The sequence below is a fragment of the Thamnophis elegans genome, chromosome 5, assembly GCF_009769535.1.
Source record: "Thamnophis elegans isolate rThaEle1 chromosome 5, rThaEle1.pri, whole genome shotgun sequence".
Taxonomy (NCBI): Eukaryota; Metazoa; Chordata; class Lepidosauria; order Squamata; family Colubridae; genus Thamnophis; species Thamnophis elegans.
The window spans coordinates 62,963,134-62,978,010 of record NC_045545.1 but is presented as its reverse complement, the minus strand read 5'-3'; the positions used below and the strand labels follow the sequence as shown (position 1 = coordinate 62,978,010).

At 41.8% G+C, this 14,877-nt stretch overlaps 1 protein-coding gene across 1 annotated transcript in view; it reads right to left on the bottom strand.

Moving 5' to 3' along the window:
- Positions 1-14,877, bottom strand: part of PPP1R12B (protein phosphatase 1 regulatory subunit 12B) — a 121,966-nt gene that overhangs the window by 48,782 nt on the left and 58,307 nt on the right. The window contains 5 exon segments of the mRNA XM_032217511.1: positions 9,122-9,163; positions 10,658-10,770; positions 11,726-11,909; positions 12,610-12,807; positions 13,479-13,569. Of these exon segments, the coding sequence (XP_032073402.1) occupies positions 9,122-9,163; positions 10,658-10,770; positions 11,726-11,909; positions 12,610-12,807; positions 13,479-13,569 (628 nt within the window).

Sequence of the window (14,877 nt, the reverse complement as noted above, 5' to 3'; positions counted from 1 at the left end):
AAATGAGTTATATATAGTATAATTGTTCAATGTATATGATTTGTGGAAAGATGTTGCACAGAAATAGTTGTACCCAGGCGACACACTGCTTAAGGAGAGATAAAATGTTTATATTTTTTAAAATGGAAAATAAATAAAAAACTTTAAAAAAAACTCCTGGCTGAATGGTGGGGAACGGAAGGATTTATATTCCTTAGCAGTTGACTTTGAGTCCACTTGGGGATTTATCTGCACCCTCAGGATCACCTGAATCAGAGTGCAAATGGTTTGTAGACAAGAGATGGGTGGTGTCATATCGTTCCCCCTCTGTTGAGGTAGGTCTATTCAATTTTAATGCAAATGGCCTCTTTGACCCCTCTTTCAAACCAGGGGTTTGCTGTAATACTGGTAGAAATATTCACTGCAGGCTTGTGTAGCAAAATGAGGAACAAAGCTTGAAGAAAAGAGTGTTGGAACCCTGTAAAAACAGCAGCAGATTTTCCTAGGCAAGCCTGCAGTTTGGTTGTACAGGCAAAGCAGGGAGTAAATTCAAATTAGATTTAGATTTAGATTTAGATTTTATTAATATTTGTAGGCCGCCCTTTTCCCTGAGGGGACTCAGGGCGGCTCACATAAAATCAGGGAAGGGAATACAAACAGTAACATAGACACATATAATAAAAGTAATAAGCAACATACATTCATCATTCGGGAGGGGCGGCTATCCTTGTCCCCAGGCCTGACGGGCTAGCCAGTTCTTCAAGGCTGTGCGGAAGGCCTGGGCGGTGGTGAGGGTACGAATCTCCACGGGGAGTTCGTTCCAAAGTGTCGGGGCTACTACTGAGAAGGCCCTCCTCCTTGTGGTTGCCAGCCGGCACTGGCTGGCCGATGGGATACGGAGGAGGCCCAATCTATGTGATCTAATTGGTCGCAGGGAGGTAATTGGCAGGAGGCGGTCTCTCAAGTATCCAGATCCACTACCATGCAGGGCTTTATGGGTGACTAATAGCACCTTGAAGCGCATCCGGAGATCGACAGGTAGCCAGCGCAGCTCGCGGATGATAGGTGTTATGTGGGTGAACCGCGGTGCACCCACAATCACTCGCGCGGCCGCGTTCTGTACCAACTGAAGTCGCCGGATGCTCTTCAAGGGCAGCCCCATGTAGAGCACATTGCAGTATTCCAGCCTAGAGGTCACAAGGGCCCGAGTGACTGTTGTGAGTGCCTCCCGATTCAGGTAGGGTCGCAACTGGCGCACCAGGCGAACCTGGGCGAATGCCCCCCTGGTCACAGCCGTCAAGTGGTGGTCAAACGATAGCTGTGGATCCAGGAGGACTCCCAAGTTGCGAACCCTCTCTGAGGGGTATAGAATTTGACCCCACAGCCTGAGTGATGGAATATTGATCGAATCTTTGGGAGGGAAGCACAACAGCCACTCGGTCTTTTCTGGGTTGAGCACAAGCTTGTTAACCCTCATCCAGTCCATAACGGCCTCAAGGCCTCGGTTCATCACGTCTGCCGCTTCATTGAGTTGGCACGGGGCGGACAGATACAACTGGGTATCATCCGCATATTGATGGTATCTGATCCCGTGCCTGCGGATGATCTCTCCCAGCGGTTTCATGTAGATGTTGAATAGTAGGGGGGATAAGACCGAGCCCTGAGGCACCCCATATGTTAGGGGCCTAGGGGACGATCTCTGCCCCCCCACTAACACCGACTGCGACCTGTCCGAGAGGTAGGAGGAGAACCACCGCAACACGGTGCCTCCCACTCCCACCTCCCGCAGTCGTCGCAGAAGGATACCATGGTCGATGGTATCGAAAGCCGCTGAGAGGTCAAGGAGGACCAGGATGGAGGAATGCCCTCCATCTCTGGCTCTCCAGAGATCATCGGTCAATGCGACCAAAGCGGTTTCTGTGCTGTAACCGGGTCTGAAGCCTGACTGGAAGGGGTCGAGATAGTTTGCTTCCTCCAAGGACCGTTGGAGCTGAAAGGCCACCACCTTCTCAACAACCTTCCCAAGGAAGGGAAGGTTGGAGACTGGGCGATAGTTATTAAGAACAGCTGGATCCAAAGATGGCTTCTTTAGGAGGGGTCTCACCACCGCCGCTTTCAGTGCGGCGGGGAAGTTCCCCTCCCGAAGAGAGGCGGTAACAACCGCCTGGATCCAGCCTCGTGTCACCTCACTGCTGTTAGTAGCCAGCCATGAGGGACACGGGTCCAGTACGCAGGTGGAGGCACTTACAGCCCTCATGGCCTTGTCCACATCCCCGGGGGTAACATCCTGAAACTCAACCCAGAGATGTTCCACCTGATCCTCTTGTGTCTCGGCTGGAACTGCAGGGATGGAGTCCAAGTCCGACCGAAACCGAGCAATTTTGTCCGCTAAGAATTGGGCATAATCCTCAGCTCTGCCCTGCAAGGGTTGCCCCGCTTCCCTTTTATTCAATAGGGAGCGGGTTATCTTAAACAGGGCGGCTGGGCGGGACTCAGCGGACGCAACCAAGGTGGCTATGTGAGATCTTTTCGCTGCCCTAAGTGCCCTGGTGTATTCCTTGGTGCAGGTGGTTACCATTGCTCGGTTCGATTCGGACTTATCGGACCTCCATCGGTGCTCTAGGCATCTCCTCCGGCGCTTCATCTCCCGGAGTTCCTCGGTGAACCAAGGGGGTCTCCGGGATCCGCCGCCTCGGAGGGGCCGTAGTGGCGCAATCCGGTCGAGGGCCTCCGATGCTGCCGAGTGCCAAGCAGCGACCAGAGTCTCTACCGGACTGTGGGCGAAAGTATCAGGAATGACCCCAAGCTCCGTCTGGAACCTTAGCGGTTCCATAAGTCGCCTGGGGCGGAACCACCTGGTCGGTTCCTCCTCCCTACAGTGGGGGTTTGGCCTCCGGAAGTCGAGCCTCAGTAGGCAGTGGTCTGACCACGACAGGGGTATGATGTCGTTACCCCTCAGACCAAGGTCACAAATCCACTGCTCCGAGAGGAATACGAGGTCGAGCATGTGACCCGCCGAATGGGTTGGGCCCCGAATTACTTGGGTCAAGCCCATGGCTGTCATGGAAGCCATGAACTCCTGCGCCCCATCAGAGTTTTCACCGAGCGAAGGCAAATTAAAGTCCCCCAGGACCATCAACCTAGGGAACTCAATTGCCAGCTCGGCTACCGACTCGAGGAGCGAGGGGAGGGCTGCTGCAACGCTGTTGGGAGGCAGGTACATTAACAGCAGACCCACTTGACCCTTGAGGTCCAACTTTATCAGCAGAGACTCACACCCAACAAGCTCCGGAGCAGGGACCCTACGAGGAACTAACGACTCCCGGATAACAACGGCCACACCCCCACCCCTTCCCTGGGCTCTCGGCTGGTGCAGCACCTGAAATCCTTCTGGGCACAGTTCTACAAGGGGGACTCCTCCCTCTGGGCCCAGCCAGGTTTCAGTAATACATGCCAGGTCTGCCCTCTCGTCTAAAATTAAGTCCCGGACGAGAGGAGCTTTATGTACCACAGACCTGGCATTTAGCGACAGCAGCCTGAGTCCAGGGTCCTGATTACTTGCGCCATCTGGTCTCGGAGTGGGACTCATAGGGCCGGAAGGAGGGATCTCTGTGATGTAGCGAACCACTTGGTGACTATATTCCTTTCAAAATATGACAAAATAGATATACTAAGAGATGTAGTCTGATATCTTACCAATAGTGTATTACAGGAAAAAAGATTTGCCAAAAACCTTTCAATAACATTTTAATACCACAGATAATTTCTGATTATAACACTAATATAGTTGAAGTTTCTCCCCATGTCCAATCATAATTCAATAATTGTTTTATCTTAGCTACCTAACATTAGCTTTACTCTATGCTTCTAAGGATGTGAAAGTTATCCAGTATCACTGCATTGTTCTAGGAAATAAAACATTCAGGAAAAGAGAAGAGAAGAGAAGAGAGAGAGAGAGAGAAAGAAAAGCATCAGAATCCACATATTCACTGAAGCAATTAAAACTATAATACATCACTATTTAAATAGCCCTTCTTCTAAATCAAGTATAAGAAATTCAGCTAAATACAACTACTAAGTAAACTTTATGGCGTGAGAGCAACATGCAATAGACGGGGCATACCTCACCATATTAGGTAGTCAATATCTCAAAAAACAGAAAGGAGAACATAGGCCTAATAAAGTCATTGCTCTTGAGAGCAACTAAGTTTCTGATAATAAAGCAAAGAAATGAGAAACAGATACCACACAGATCAGCAGAAGTAGCCCTGAGATTGAGAATTGGGAGGATTTAAGCAGGGCTCTTTAGTGAAAACGGAAGTTTAATTTTCTTTCCCCAGGGAAATGTGAAATTAAAAAGAAAACAATATTGTATATACTTGCATAAACGATACAAATTCCTCTCAGTGAAACTCAACTAGTGGTGACTTCATGGATCATCCATGTAATTTTTTCACAACACTGCATACCATTCATGTAATTCCCTTTTGACGTAAGTTATGGATGCAGAGTATGGAAAAGGGATAAGAAACAATAAGGCAAATAAATTAAAAGCATCAAATAAGAAAAATACAACAATACACAGCTAAAACTAATTTATACAAATGGCAAATATTCTACTTCTCCATCTTTGCAAGCTTTGCTTTCCTTTCCATCGTTGTTCACAATGTCTACATATTATTGCATACCCTGTTTTCCAATCTGAACCACTCTGCATTCCATCTATTTTTATATATCTTTAATTCAATCAAACACTGCCCTTATAACATCCAGTAACTAAATTTCAAGTCCACTTGTACTCCTGCCATATGCAGTATTTTCTGTTAATAGTTAAGGACATGCAGTTTTGGTAAGCCAAAAGATCTATAACCTACTCATGATACTCTATGCAAACTATGATCTCTAACTTAGATACAACCTTGCAAGTTAATATATTGTTACCTACAACTCACAACGCAAATATATATGCAGCATACCAACATTCGCTCAGGATGCAGACCAATTACAATCAACATTTCTTCCTAAATCAAAACTCCCTCAGAAACAAATAAATGCAATAGGAGAATCCCATACTCACAGAAAAAGACTAGTTCATATAGCTAGTCCCCAACACTGTGTAGTCTAACCTCATGCTCATTGCAATAAGCCTGCTTACTATGAATGAATGTTCTACTGCATAAAACCTACAAATATGTTTTTCTAGTATTGTTCTTGAATCAAGAACATTTTCCATATATTTAATGTTCCAGATATTAGTAATTTCAGGTAGTAATTCAATACAGCATTATTTAAAATAATTAAGACCATTGCATCTTACATATACATCACATTGAGAAAACTAACACTTTCCACAGTAAAGTGTGCTTTTTCTGTATTTATAGTATGAATTTGAAATATTTCTATATTTATTATACATTTTCAAAGTCTCATATTTGATTAAAATTATTCTAAATTCTCTGAGAGTTTATGCCTAATGTAAAAATGAAAAAGAACTGAATAAAAAGTTCAAGTTACTATATAGTCTTAAAACTATCTATAACAGAATAACAGAGTTGGAAAGGACGTTAGAGGTCTTCTAGTCTAAACCTTTGCTCAAGCAGAAAACCCTATACTAGCGATGGTGAACCTTTTTTGGCTTGCGTGCCATAAGCGAGGGGAGCAGTGGGGAGTCGTGCGTGGGTGTACTGCACTCATAATGCAATGTGCAACACCCCCCCCCAGTGTGCATGCGTGCATGACAGGCCCTCCCCCTCCCCATTTTTGCATGTTTTTTCACCCTCCCCAGGCTCCAGAAGCTTCATAGTAGCCTGGGGAGGGCGAAAAGAGCCTCCCCTGCCCCCCCGAAGGCCCTCCCTGGATCTTCCCTGAAGCCTCCGGAGCTCAAAAAAAACCAGCCTTATGGGCAAACTGGAAGTTCGGGAATGGACTTCTGGTTTGCTCGCAGGGCCAGTTTAAGCCCTCCAGAGCCTTCAGGGGCCTTCCGGAGCCTTCAGAGACCTTTAGGAGGCTTCCCTGAAGGCTCCGTAGGACTTAAACCAGCCCTACGAGCAAACCGGAAGTCTGTTTCTGAACTTCTGGTTTGCTCTGAGGGCCGTTTTTTTTGCACTTCGGAGACTTCAGGGAAGCTCCTGAAGTCTCCGGAGGGCCTCTGCGGGGGGAGGCTGTTTTCGCCCTCCCCAGGTTTCTATGAAGCCTCTGGAGCCTGAGGAGGGCAAAAAATGGCTTTAAAAAAGGCTGAACTCATGTGCCCTGACAAATGGCTCCGTGTGCCACCTGTGGCACGCGTGCCATAGGTTCGCCATCCCGGCCCTATACCATTTTAGATAAATGGTTGTCCAATTTCTTCTTTAAAACTTCCAGTGTTGGAGCCCTCACAATTTCTGGAGACAAGTAGTCCCACTGATTAATTGTTTTAACTTTCAGGAAATTCTCCTTAATTCTAAGTGTTTCTCTCCTTGATTAGTTTCTATCCATTAATTTTGTCAGATTTTTTCCCATGGTCTACAAAAAAGAGTAACTTACTGTCCCATCACTCAAATGTTTTATATGTTAACAGTAGCCTGCTCCAGTTTTTCCTTTTCCTATATGATCATTGCTTTTATATATCTTTTAAGGAGACTCTTCTAACCGGCCTATGTGTAATCAATCATTACATATAAAGATATTACACTGTCATACAATGAAACAGATTTGACTAATAAAAGGCTGACAAAGCCAATTGAGAAAAAAACCTAAAGTTTTGCCTACTTTCTGAGTGTTCTAACTGTTCTGCATTGTTAAACAACTTGGATGAAATTTTACAGAAGTAAAATTCTGGAGCCGAGGTGACACAGTGGTTAAATGCAGCAATGCAGGCTACTTCAGCTGACTGCAGTTCTGCAGTTCGGCTGTTCAAATCTCACCGGCTCAGGGTTGACTCAGCCTTCCATCCTTCCGAGGTGGGTAAAATGAGGACCCAGATTGTTGTTGGGGGCAATATGCTGACTCTGTAAACAGCTTAGAGAGGGCTGAAAGCCCTATGAAGCGGTATATAAGTCTAACTGCTATTGCTACAGAAGTAGAAAAATCCTATGTACATAGTTATCTCACTTATGTTGTAGAAAGCATTCATAATGTGTACCACGTATTGGTCTAGGCAAGATTATTTGATATTTTTCTTAGTTCACATATCACTTCAGGTTGAAAAATGAAAAACTACCTTATTTTCTATACATTGGGTTTCTTAATAATTTATATATACAGGTGAAACTTGAAAAATTAGAATATCATGCAAAAGTTCATTTATTTCAGTAATGCAACTTAAAAGGTGAAACTAATATATGAGATAGACTCATTACATGCAAATAAAGATAGTTCAAGCCGTGATTTGTCATAATTGTGATGATTATGGCGTACAGATCATGAAAACCCCAAATCCACCATCTCAGAAAATTAGATTATTACATGCAATCAATAAAACAAGGACTGTACATAGAACAATATTGGTCCTCTGAAAAGTAGAAGCACGCATATGTACTCAGTACTTGGTTTGGACCCCTTTTGCAGCAATTACTGCCTCAATAGGCAGTAATATGGAAGCATGGAAGCTATCAGTCTGTGGCACTGCTGAAGTGTTATGGAAGACCAGGATGCTTCAATAGACGCCTTCAGCTCTTCTGCATTGTTCGGTCTCATGTGTCTCATCTTTCTCTTGGCAATGCCCCATTGATTCTCTATGGGGTTCAGGTCAGGCGAGTTTGCTGTCCAATTAAGCACAGTAATCCCACAGTCATTGAACCAGGTTCAATGTTGAGAGCAACTTTTGCCAAAAGCACCAAAAACTGGTTCAATGACTGTGGGATTACTGTGCTTGATTGGCCTCTCCATTCTTCCTCCATACTCTGGGTCCTTGGTTTCCAAATGAGATGCAAAAGTTGCTCTCATCAGAAAAGAGGCCTTTGGACCACTGAGCAACAGGACTTTGGACCACTGTGCTTTATTAAGACCAGGGTCAACACAGCCGTCTACCAGGAGATTTTGGAGCACTTCATGCTTCCTTCTGCAGATGAGATTTATGGAGATGCTGACTTCATTTTCCAGCAGCCCACAATGCTAAAAGCACCAAAACTTGGTTAAATGACTGTTGGATTACTGTGCTTGATTGGACAGCAAACTCGCCTGACCTGAACCCCATAGAGAATCTTGGGGCATTGCCAAGAGAAAGATGAGACACATGAGACCGAACAATGCAGAAGAGGTGAAGGCGGCTATTGAAGCATCCTGGTCTTCCATAACACCTCAGCAGTGCCACAGGCTGATAACTTCCATGCCGCACCGCATTGAGGCAGTAATTGCTGCAAAAGGGGCCCAAACCAAGTACTGAGTACATATGCGTGCTTATACTTTTCAGAGAGTCGATATTGTTCTATGTACAGTCCTTGTTTTATTGATTGCATGTAATATTCTAATTTACTGAGATGGTGGATTTGAGGTTTTCATGAGCTGTACACCATAATCATCACAATTATGACAAATCACGGCTTGAACTATCTTTCTTTGCATATAATGAGTTATCTCATATATTAGTTTCACCTGTTAAGTTGCATTACTGAAATAAATGAACTTTTGCACGATATTTTAATTTTTTGAGTTTCACTTGTAGAAAATGTTTTTTGTATTCTATTCCTGTTATTTTGCCATTTCTGGTTTTGGCAAAAGCATAAATCTGATTTATGGCATGGCCATTTCAATTATATCATAATTCAACCATGTGTGGCTGAGCAAAAAATAAAACATGTTGTATTTATTTTCATAAGCACCAAAGTCTTATTCCAAAGACTCTGCCTTGCTTTTTTATGTTCTCAGCAACTTCCTCTATCGCCTCTGCCTTTATAATTATTACATATCAAGCTTATTACATATCAAGCTAATAAGCTAGTTTAGTAAAAAAACAAATATGAATACTAATGATCGTCATTATTATAGAAGGGTAAGAAGACAATACCTATTACAATGGACAGAAAAATAATCCAAAATGTACTGAAAATGATTTTAAATCAAATGTTTCTTTTAAAATGTAAATGAGTTGAAAAAACAGTCTTGGAAACAAAATTTCACGTGAAGCAGCTCATGAACAAATATCTAGCTATGTCTCTTTGTTTACCTTGTCCTCCATTACTTCTTCAGTACCATCTATTTCTTCATCCTACAAAATAAACATACAAACCATAAACATTTCAAATAAATGAGTTTTCTTCGTAAGCTAACCAAAAACGTACTCAAAGAAACTTACTGAGGCAGACAATACTCATTTTTATATTATTTAGACAATAGTATACCAGAATATACCAGAAAAACGTCTGGTAAGTAATATTAATTAAGGCCTTGAAATTATTTGAATGTTTGAACATGAATATCCAGCTAAATTGTAAGTTGGTTGATTGCAAAATGTGTTTAAAACACAATGAAAATTATTTTTAGAAAAAGCTCCCTGAAGAATATTAGTTGCTAGATATACCTTATCCCTGTATCTCTTATCATAATTTAGTAGAAGCATGCTATCAATCTGCAAGGTCTTGTTTCATTACCCATTTGAAACACCATAAATTTCATCCTAACATGTTTCTATTTCTCCACACTGTGAGTTGGATGATAGTAATTTTAACAGCATGTTAAATAGTTCATAAGCTTTTAAACCAGCTAGAGAAATTTGACAAAACCTTTTCAAAATTCATCTTGGGTTCTCAGGAGATTGCAAAGAATCTGAGCATTATACCCAGTAGTTCAGCTAAGGAACTATTGATTTAGCTACATTCTAGATAAGATGATGGGCAAAACAGTACAAATACATGACTGCAATGAACATTTAAAAGTTTGACAGACTAATTTGCAGCAAAATACTATTAATGCTCTTGTGAATCAATTACTTACTTAAATATGCATTCAACAGTACTATATTGTTATTTTAATTAGGGTTGTACACAGTAACCAAACATTTGGCATCTTATTTTGTTTTTTAATCAATTTCATTCCTACCGTTAGAATAAACATTGTAACAATTATTTCACTTACACACACTGAAGGTCTTTTGTTTCCATTTTAAAATTACATAATGCCCTATGTCCTTAACAATTGTGACCCGTCAAAACCGCGGTCCACAAAAGCGCGATCGACGAAAGCGCGCATTTGACGTCATCACAGCGCGACAAAAAAAATTAAAAATTGAAATAACAATAAAATTAAAGCAAGCCGATTCACATAAAGGTAAGGGTTAGGTTTAGGTTTAGGGTTAGGGTTAGGTTAAGGGTTAGGGTTAGGTTTAGAGCGTTAGGGTTACGTTAAATTTTACGTTAAAGGTTAGCGTTAGGTTTAGCGTTAGGTTAAGGGTTAGGTTTAGGGTTAGATTTAGGCTTAGGCTTAGGTTAAGGGTTAGGTTTAGGGTTAGGTTTAGGGTTAGGTTTAGGGGGGTTAGGGTAAGGTTTTCGCTTTATTTTTACATTTTTCCATCACAGCACGATGTTTTCGTCGCGCTGTGATGACGTCAAATGCGCGCTTTCGTCGACCGCGATTTTGTCGTCCGCGGTTTTGTGGTGGAACCCTTAACAATTAGGTAGGGATATATATCTCATCCACTATTCATCCCAGTGGATCAGAATTTAATCTTTCATTCTTTGGTTTCATGTATGAATACAATACCTACATCCTTTGTAAAGAAAGAGATTCCAGTGCCTCTCCGTCTCTCTTTTGGTCTCCGTCTCTCTCTTACTGACTGCTTGTTTGAAGTTCTATCATCCAGGTCCTGATCTTCGTATTCTGTTAAAAGAAACAAAGCTTTAACTAAAAATAGTAATTTATTCAAACATGGGACCATTTTCAAAGTAAGGCAAGATAGTACTTATGCAGAGAGATTTGCCTAGCCTCATCAGCTACCAATCTATACCAATCTGTATTTTAATGTTTAACACCAAACATCAGTGGGTCTATCAAGTAGAAGTAGTCCTCAGTTAATAACCATTTTTTCAGTGACCATTCAAGTTTACAATGGCAACTGCAGTCACTTGACTGCGATCTGCATCTTTTCCTGCTGGCTTCCCATAAGCAAAGTCAATGGGGATGCTGACAGGAAGATTGCCAGTTGCTTGGGTAAGTTTCCTCCGCCCATACACACCTCACTGTGCTTGTGCCTCACTCCCTTGGGCACTTGCGCTCACTTGCACACTTTCTCCCATCTGTCAACAGCCACTCCAAACCCTAATGTATCAGGGTCGCATCTCCCGACCACCTATGGACCCTTTGCTCCCTGTCCCCCTGACAATCACTTACCTGCCTGCTGGCAAGCCTCTCGGGACTTGCAACTTCCTGCCGGCTCCCCCACCAACTTTGGTTGTTGGAAGGCAGCAGGACAAGGAGAAGCTTGCATAGTGACCAAAAGCAATGGGTACTTAAGGGATTGCTAAGCAATGACATTAAGCTTTATGACCGCATTATTTAGAAATTCTGGCCAAATTGCCATCATAAATCAAAACCATCTATAGTGGATTCAAAGATTGCAAGAGATTACTGATTCAAAAACAGAGATGGAGAAGAATTACTATTCTTCCCAAAGAAAAGGTGTAAGATTTACCCCAAATAATTGTAAAAAAAAAAAAAAAAAAAACTTGAAGAAAGGTATCCCCCCTCTCACTGATGGGCTGATATATTTAATATGTCTCTCATATAGGCATCAATTCAAACAGTTATAAAATATAGCAATATAAGAAGTAAATACCATTTTTCTCCATGTTGCCAGCTGATGTGCTTTGGTAATCTGCTGAGCTTAATGAATCAGAAGATGTAAATTTACTTGTTTTGGGCATGTGAGAACTTGAATAAAGACTGGAAGTTAATGAAGGAGAGACAGCAGTTGTAGGTTTGTCTTGTTGTGCTAGGTATCTCAATCGATGACCAGAAGACTAGAGGCAAGGCAGAAATATATAAAATTACTTGTGATATAAATAAAATTGGTTAACTAGAACTTTATCCTCCAAAAAGCAGTAATGTGCCTTGACTGACTTTAAAAGGGAATAAGATACATTCATGGAAGAAAATATTAATAGTTTTGACGGCTATATGTCAGTTCTAGCATCAGAGCTGGTTTGATATTATAATACAAGTTAAGAGGGTACTATTATACCCTTTCTTTACTTCCGGGTTTCCCATAAGCACCTGGCTGACTTTCCTCTGATCTGGTAGAACTCTTATAATTATTATTGTTCACATCTTCTGCAGAAGCCATTTAATGACATTTAAAAGGTATTTATCAAGTTATGACATCTGGCCCTGCCCTTGAAATAAAATGTCAACACTGCAAAGACAGATTTGTTTCAACAAGTTATATTTGGACAGATTGTCGAGTCATTCTGAATACAAGTATAATCAAATCTGCTGATTAAGGTGTATATGTCTTCACAAAGGTCCATTGCTATGGTATAAAAATAAAAACATACATTACAGAAGTGAACAGCTATTTCTTTTAATAACCATCTTGTAAAAAAGATGGGATACAAATTAAATACATACTTTCCCCTTCAAATGTAATTCAAATCTGTTAGTTATCAAATGCCGTAATTTTTTTTTTGGGGGGGGGGAGGTTTTATGTATGGTTTTACTTGCCTCTTCATCCAAGTTTCTACTCCATGGTGAGTTGATCTCCCTGGATTCTCTTCTGGTAATATCTTCTTGTTTTCCACCACTTCCCTCACTAGCTCTGAGGCGGTCTGACCTTTCACTAGGCTGTTCCTGAGTAAACCGCTCTGCACGAGACTGGCTAAACGTTTTCTCTGCCTCCTGCAGGTCTGTAAGTGTTATACCCTGGGAAATAAGACAGTCCTTGTTAATGTGGTGTCTCTTTATAGCGTGGGTCCCCAACCCCCGGGCCATTGACCAGTACCCGCCTATAGCCTATTAGAAACTGGGCTGCACAGCTGGAGATGAATGGCAGGTGAGCAAGCAAAACTGAAACAACAACTACCCCCCTGATCCATGGAAAAATGTCTTCCACAAAACCAGCCCCTGGTGCCAAAAAAATTGGGGATCACTACTTTACAATTAATAAAAATCCCATCATAAATTATTCTTCCCATAGTCAATAAGCTTGGTAAAGTTCTAATCAGGTGATAGTCTGATAATCAATAAACTCAAAGCTAGGAATTAGTACTTCAAAGTATGCTAACTTAATTATCCATTAAATATAGCATTTCCAAATATTCAATATGAAGTAATGGCAAATAAATATTTCTTCTCTGATGAAAAATAATTAGCTTTATAAAAATAACAATTCCATAACTTGTTAATAGTCTTTCTTGAAAACAGATATAAATTTTGAGAAGTAATATAAATTTATTTAAAGGAGGTCTTTTAATGGCCAAAGATGTATAAGAAATGTTCCATTCTGAAGTGGATTAAGAGAAAAAACTATGCAGGACAAGTTAAATAATTTAGAGATCATATTACCTTCTTCTGTAGAAGTTAATATTTCTTACCTGGGTAGATCTGCGAGTCTGACGAGCTTGCCTAGATCGAGCTTTCCTTAGAGATTCTGCTTCTTCATCCCTTACAGGTGTCAGATAGGACCTAAAATATAATAATTAAAAAAAAAAAACTTTAAACAGAAAAATAGCTTATGCAAATAAGAATTTCTGCTTATTCAAACAGTTGAGTTTTTCATCTGCTGCAGGGTGTGAAGAGGGGTACCTTATGTTGAAAATAAAACATATGGGCAATTTAATTACTGAGTTTGTATAATTAGAAAGAATAGATACACTAATTTTTTTAAGTAACTTGCATGCAATTCTATACATAAAAGTATAACAAGGACATAATCTTGATGGACTGCTACAATAAACATCAGAAATCAGAGTCCAGTCATTGACAAACACTAAGAATTTTTAGCATACATATAGCAATGGACTTTGGCCTAGGGCCTAGAGGTGGCACGTGGAACCACATTTGCTGGCACGCCAGCAGTCAGCTCCAGTGTGCATGCACACACCGGCCAACTGATTTTCAGCCTACTGTAGGGCTGGGGAAGGCCATTTTTGCCTTCAGGAAAGCCTCCGGAAACTGGGGAGGGGGAAAAATGGCCCCAATGAACCAACCGGAAGTTCGGGAATGATCTGTTTCTGACTTCCAGGGGTCCTCCAGGGGAGGCTGTTTTCACCCTCCCCAAGCTTCAGGAAAGCCTCCGGAGCCTGAGGAGGGGTTGTGCGCACATGGGTGAGGGGGCGATGTCAAGCACGCAGGTGCTGGTAGGCAGGGAGGATTGAATTGACGTGGGCATACATGTGCGCGCAATAGTGCGCACACACAATTTTGGCACACTATAAGAAAAAGGTTCGCCATCACTGGCCTAGAGATTCACTACAGTATAATACAGCAGGATAAAATCACAAACACAAATGGAATTGAAATGCCAAATGGCCACATCATCAGGAGCCATCATGATGAAGCCTACAAGTGTCTGGGCATTTTACAATTGGATAGCCTCAAGCTCAGACAAGTCAAAAATGTGGTTTATAAAAAACACATTCAAAGACTAAGAACTGCAAGAGACAAAATGGAATGCTGCAAACACCATTAAAACCTTTCATACTCGGGCCACGCCTGTGATATAATACACTGGCAATACAAGCCATTGTTGATTCTGGGCAACTGCTTGGACTAGCCCTGCAGTTTTCCTGGCAAGACTTTGGAACTGGTTTGCCACTGTTTGTTTCCTAGAGCTGAGAAAGTGACTCGCCCAAAGACACCCAAGTGGATTTGTGCCTAAGGTGCGGCTGGAATTGAGAGTTTCCGGATTTCTATCCCAGTGCCTTAACAGCTTCCTTAAAATGGATACATTTAAGAATAGATTGACAATATATAATTTTGATTCACTTTGAA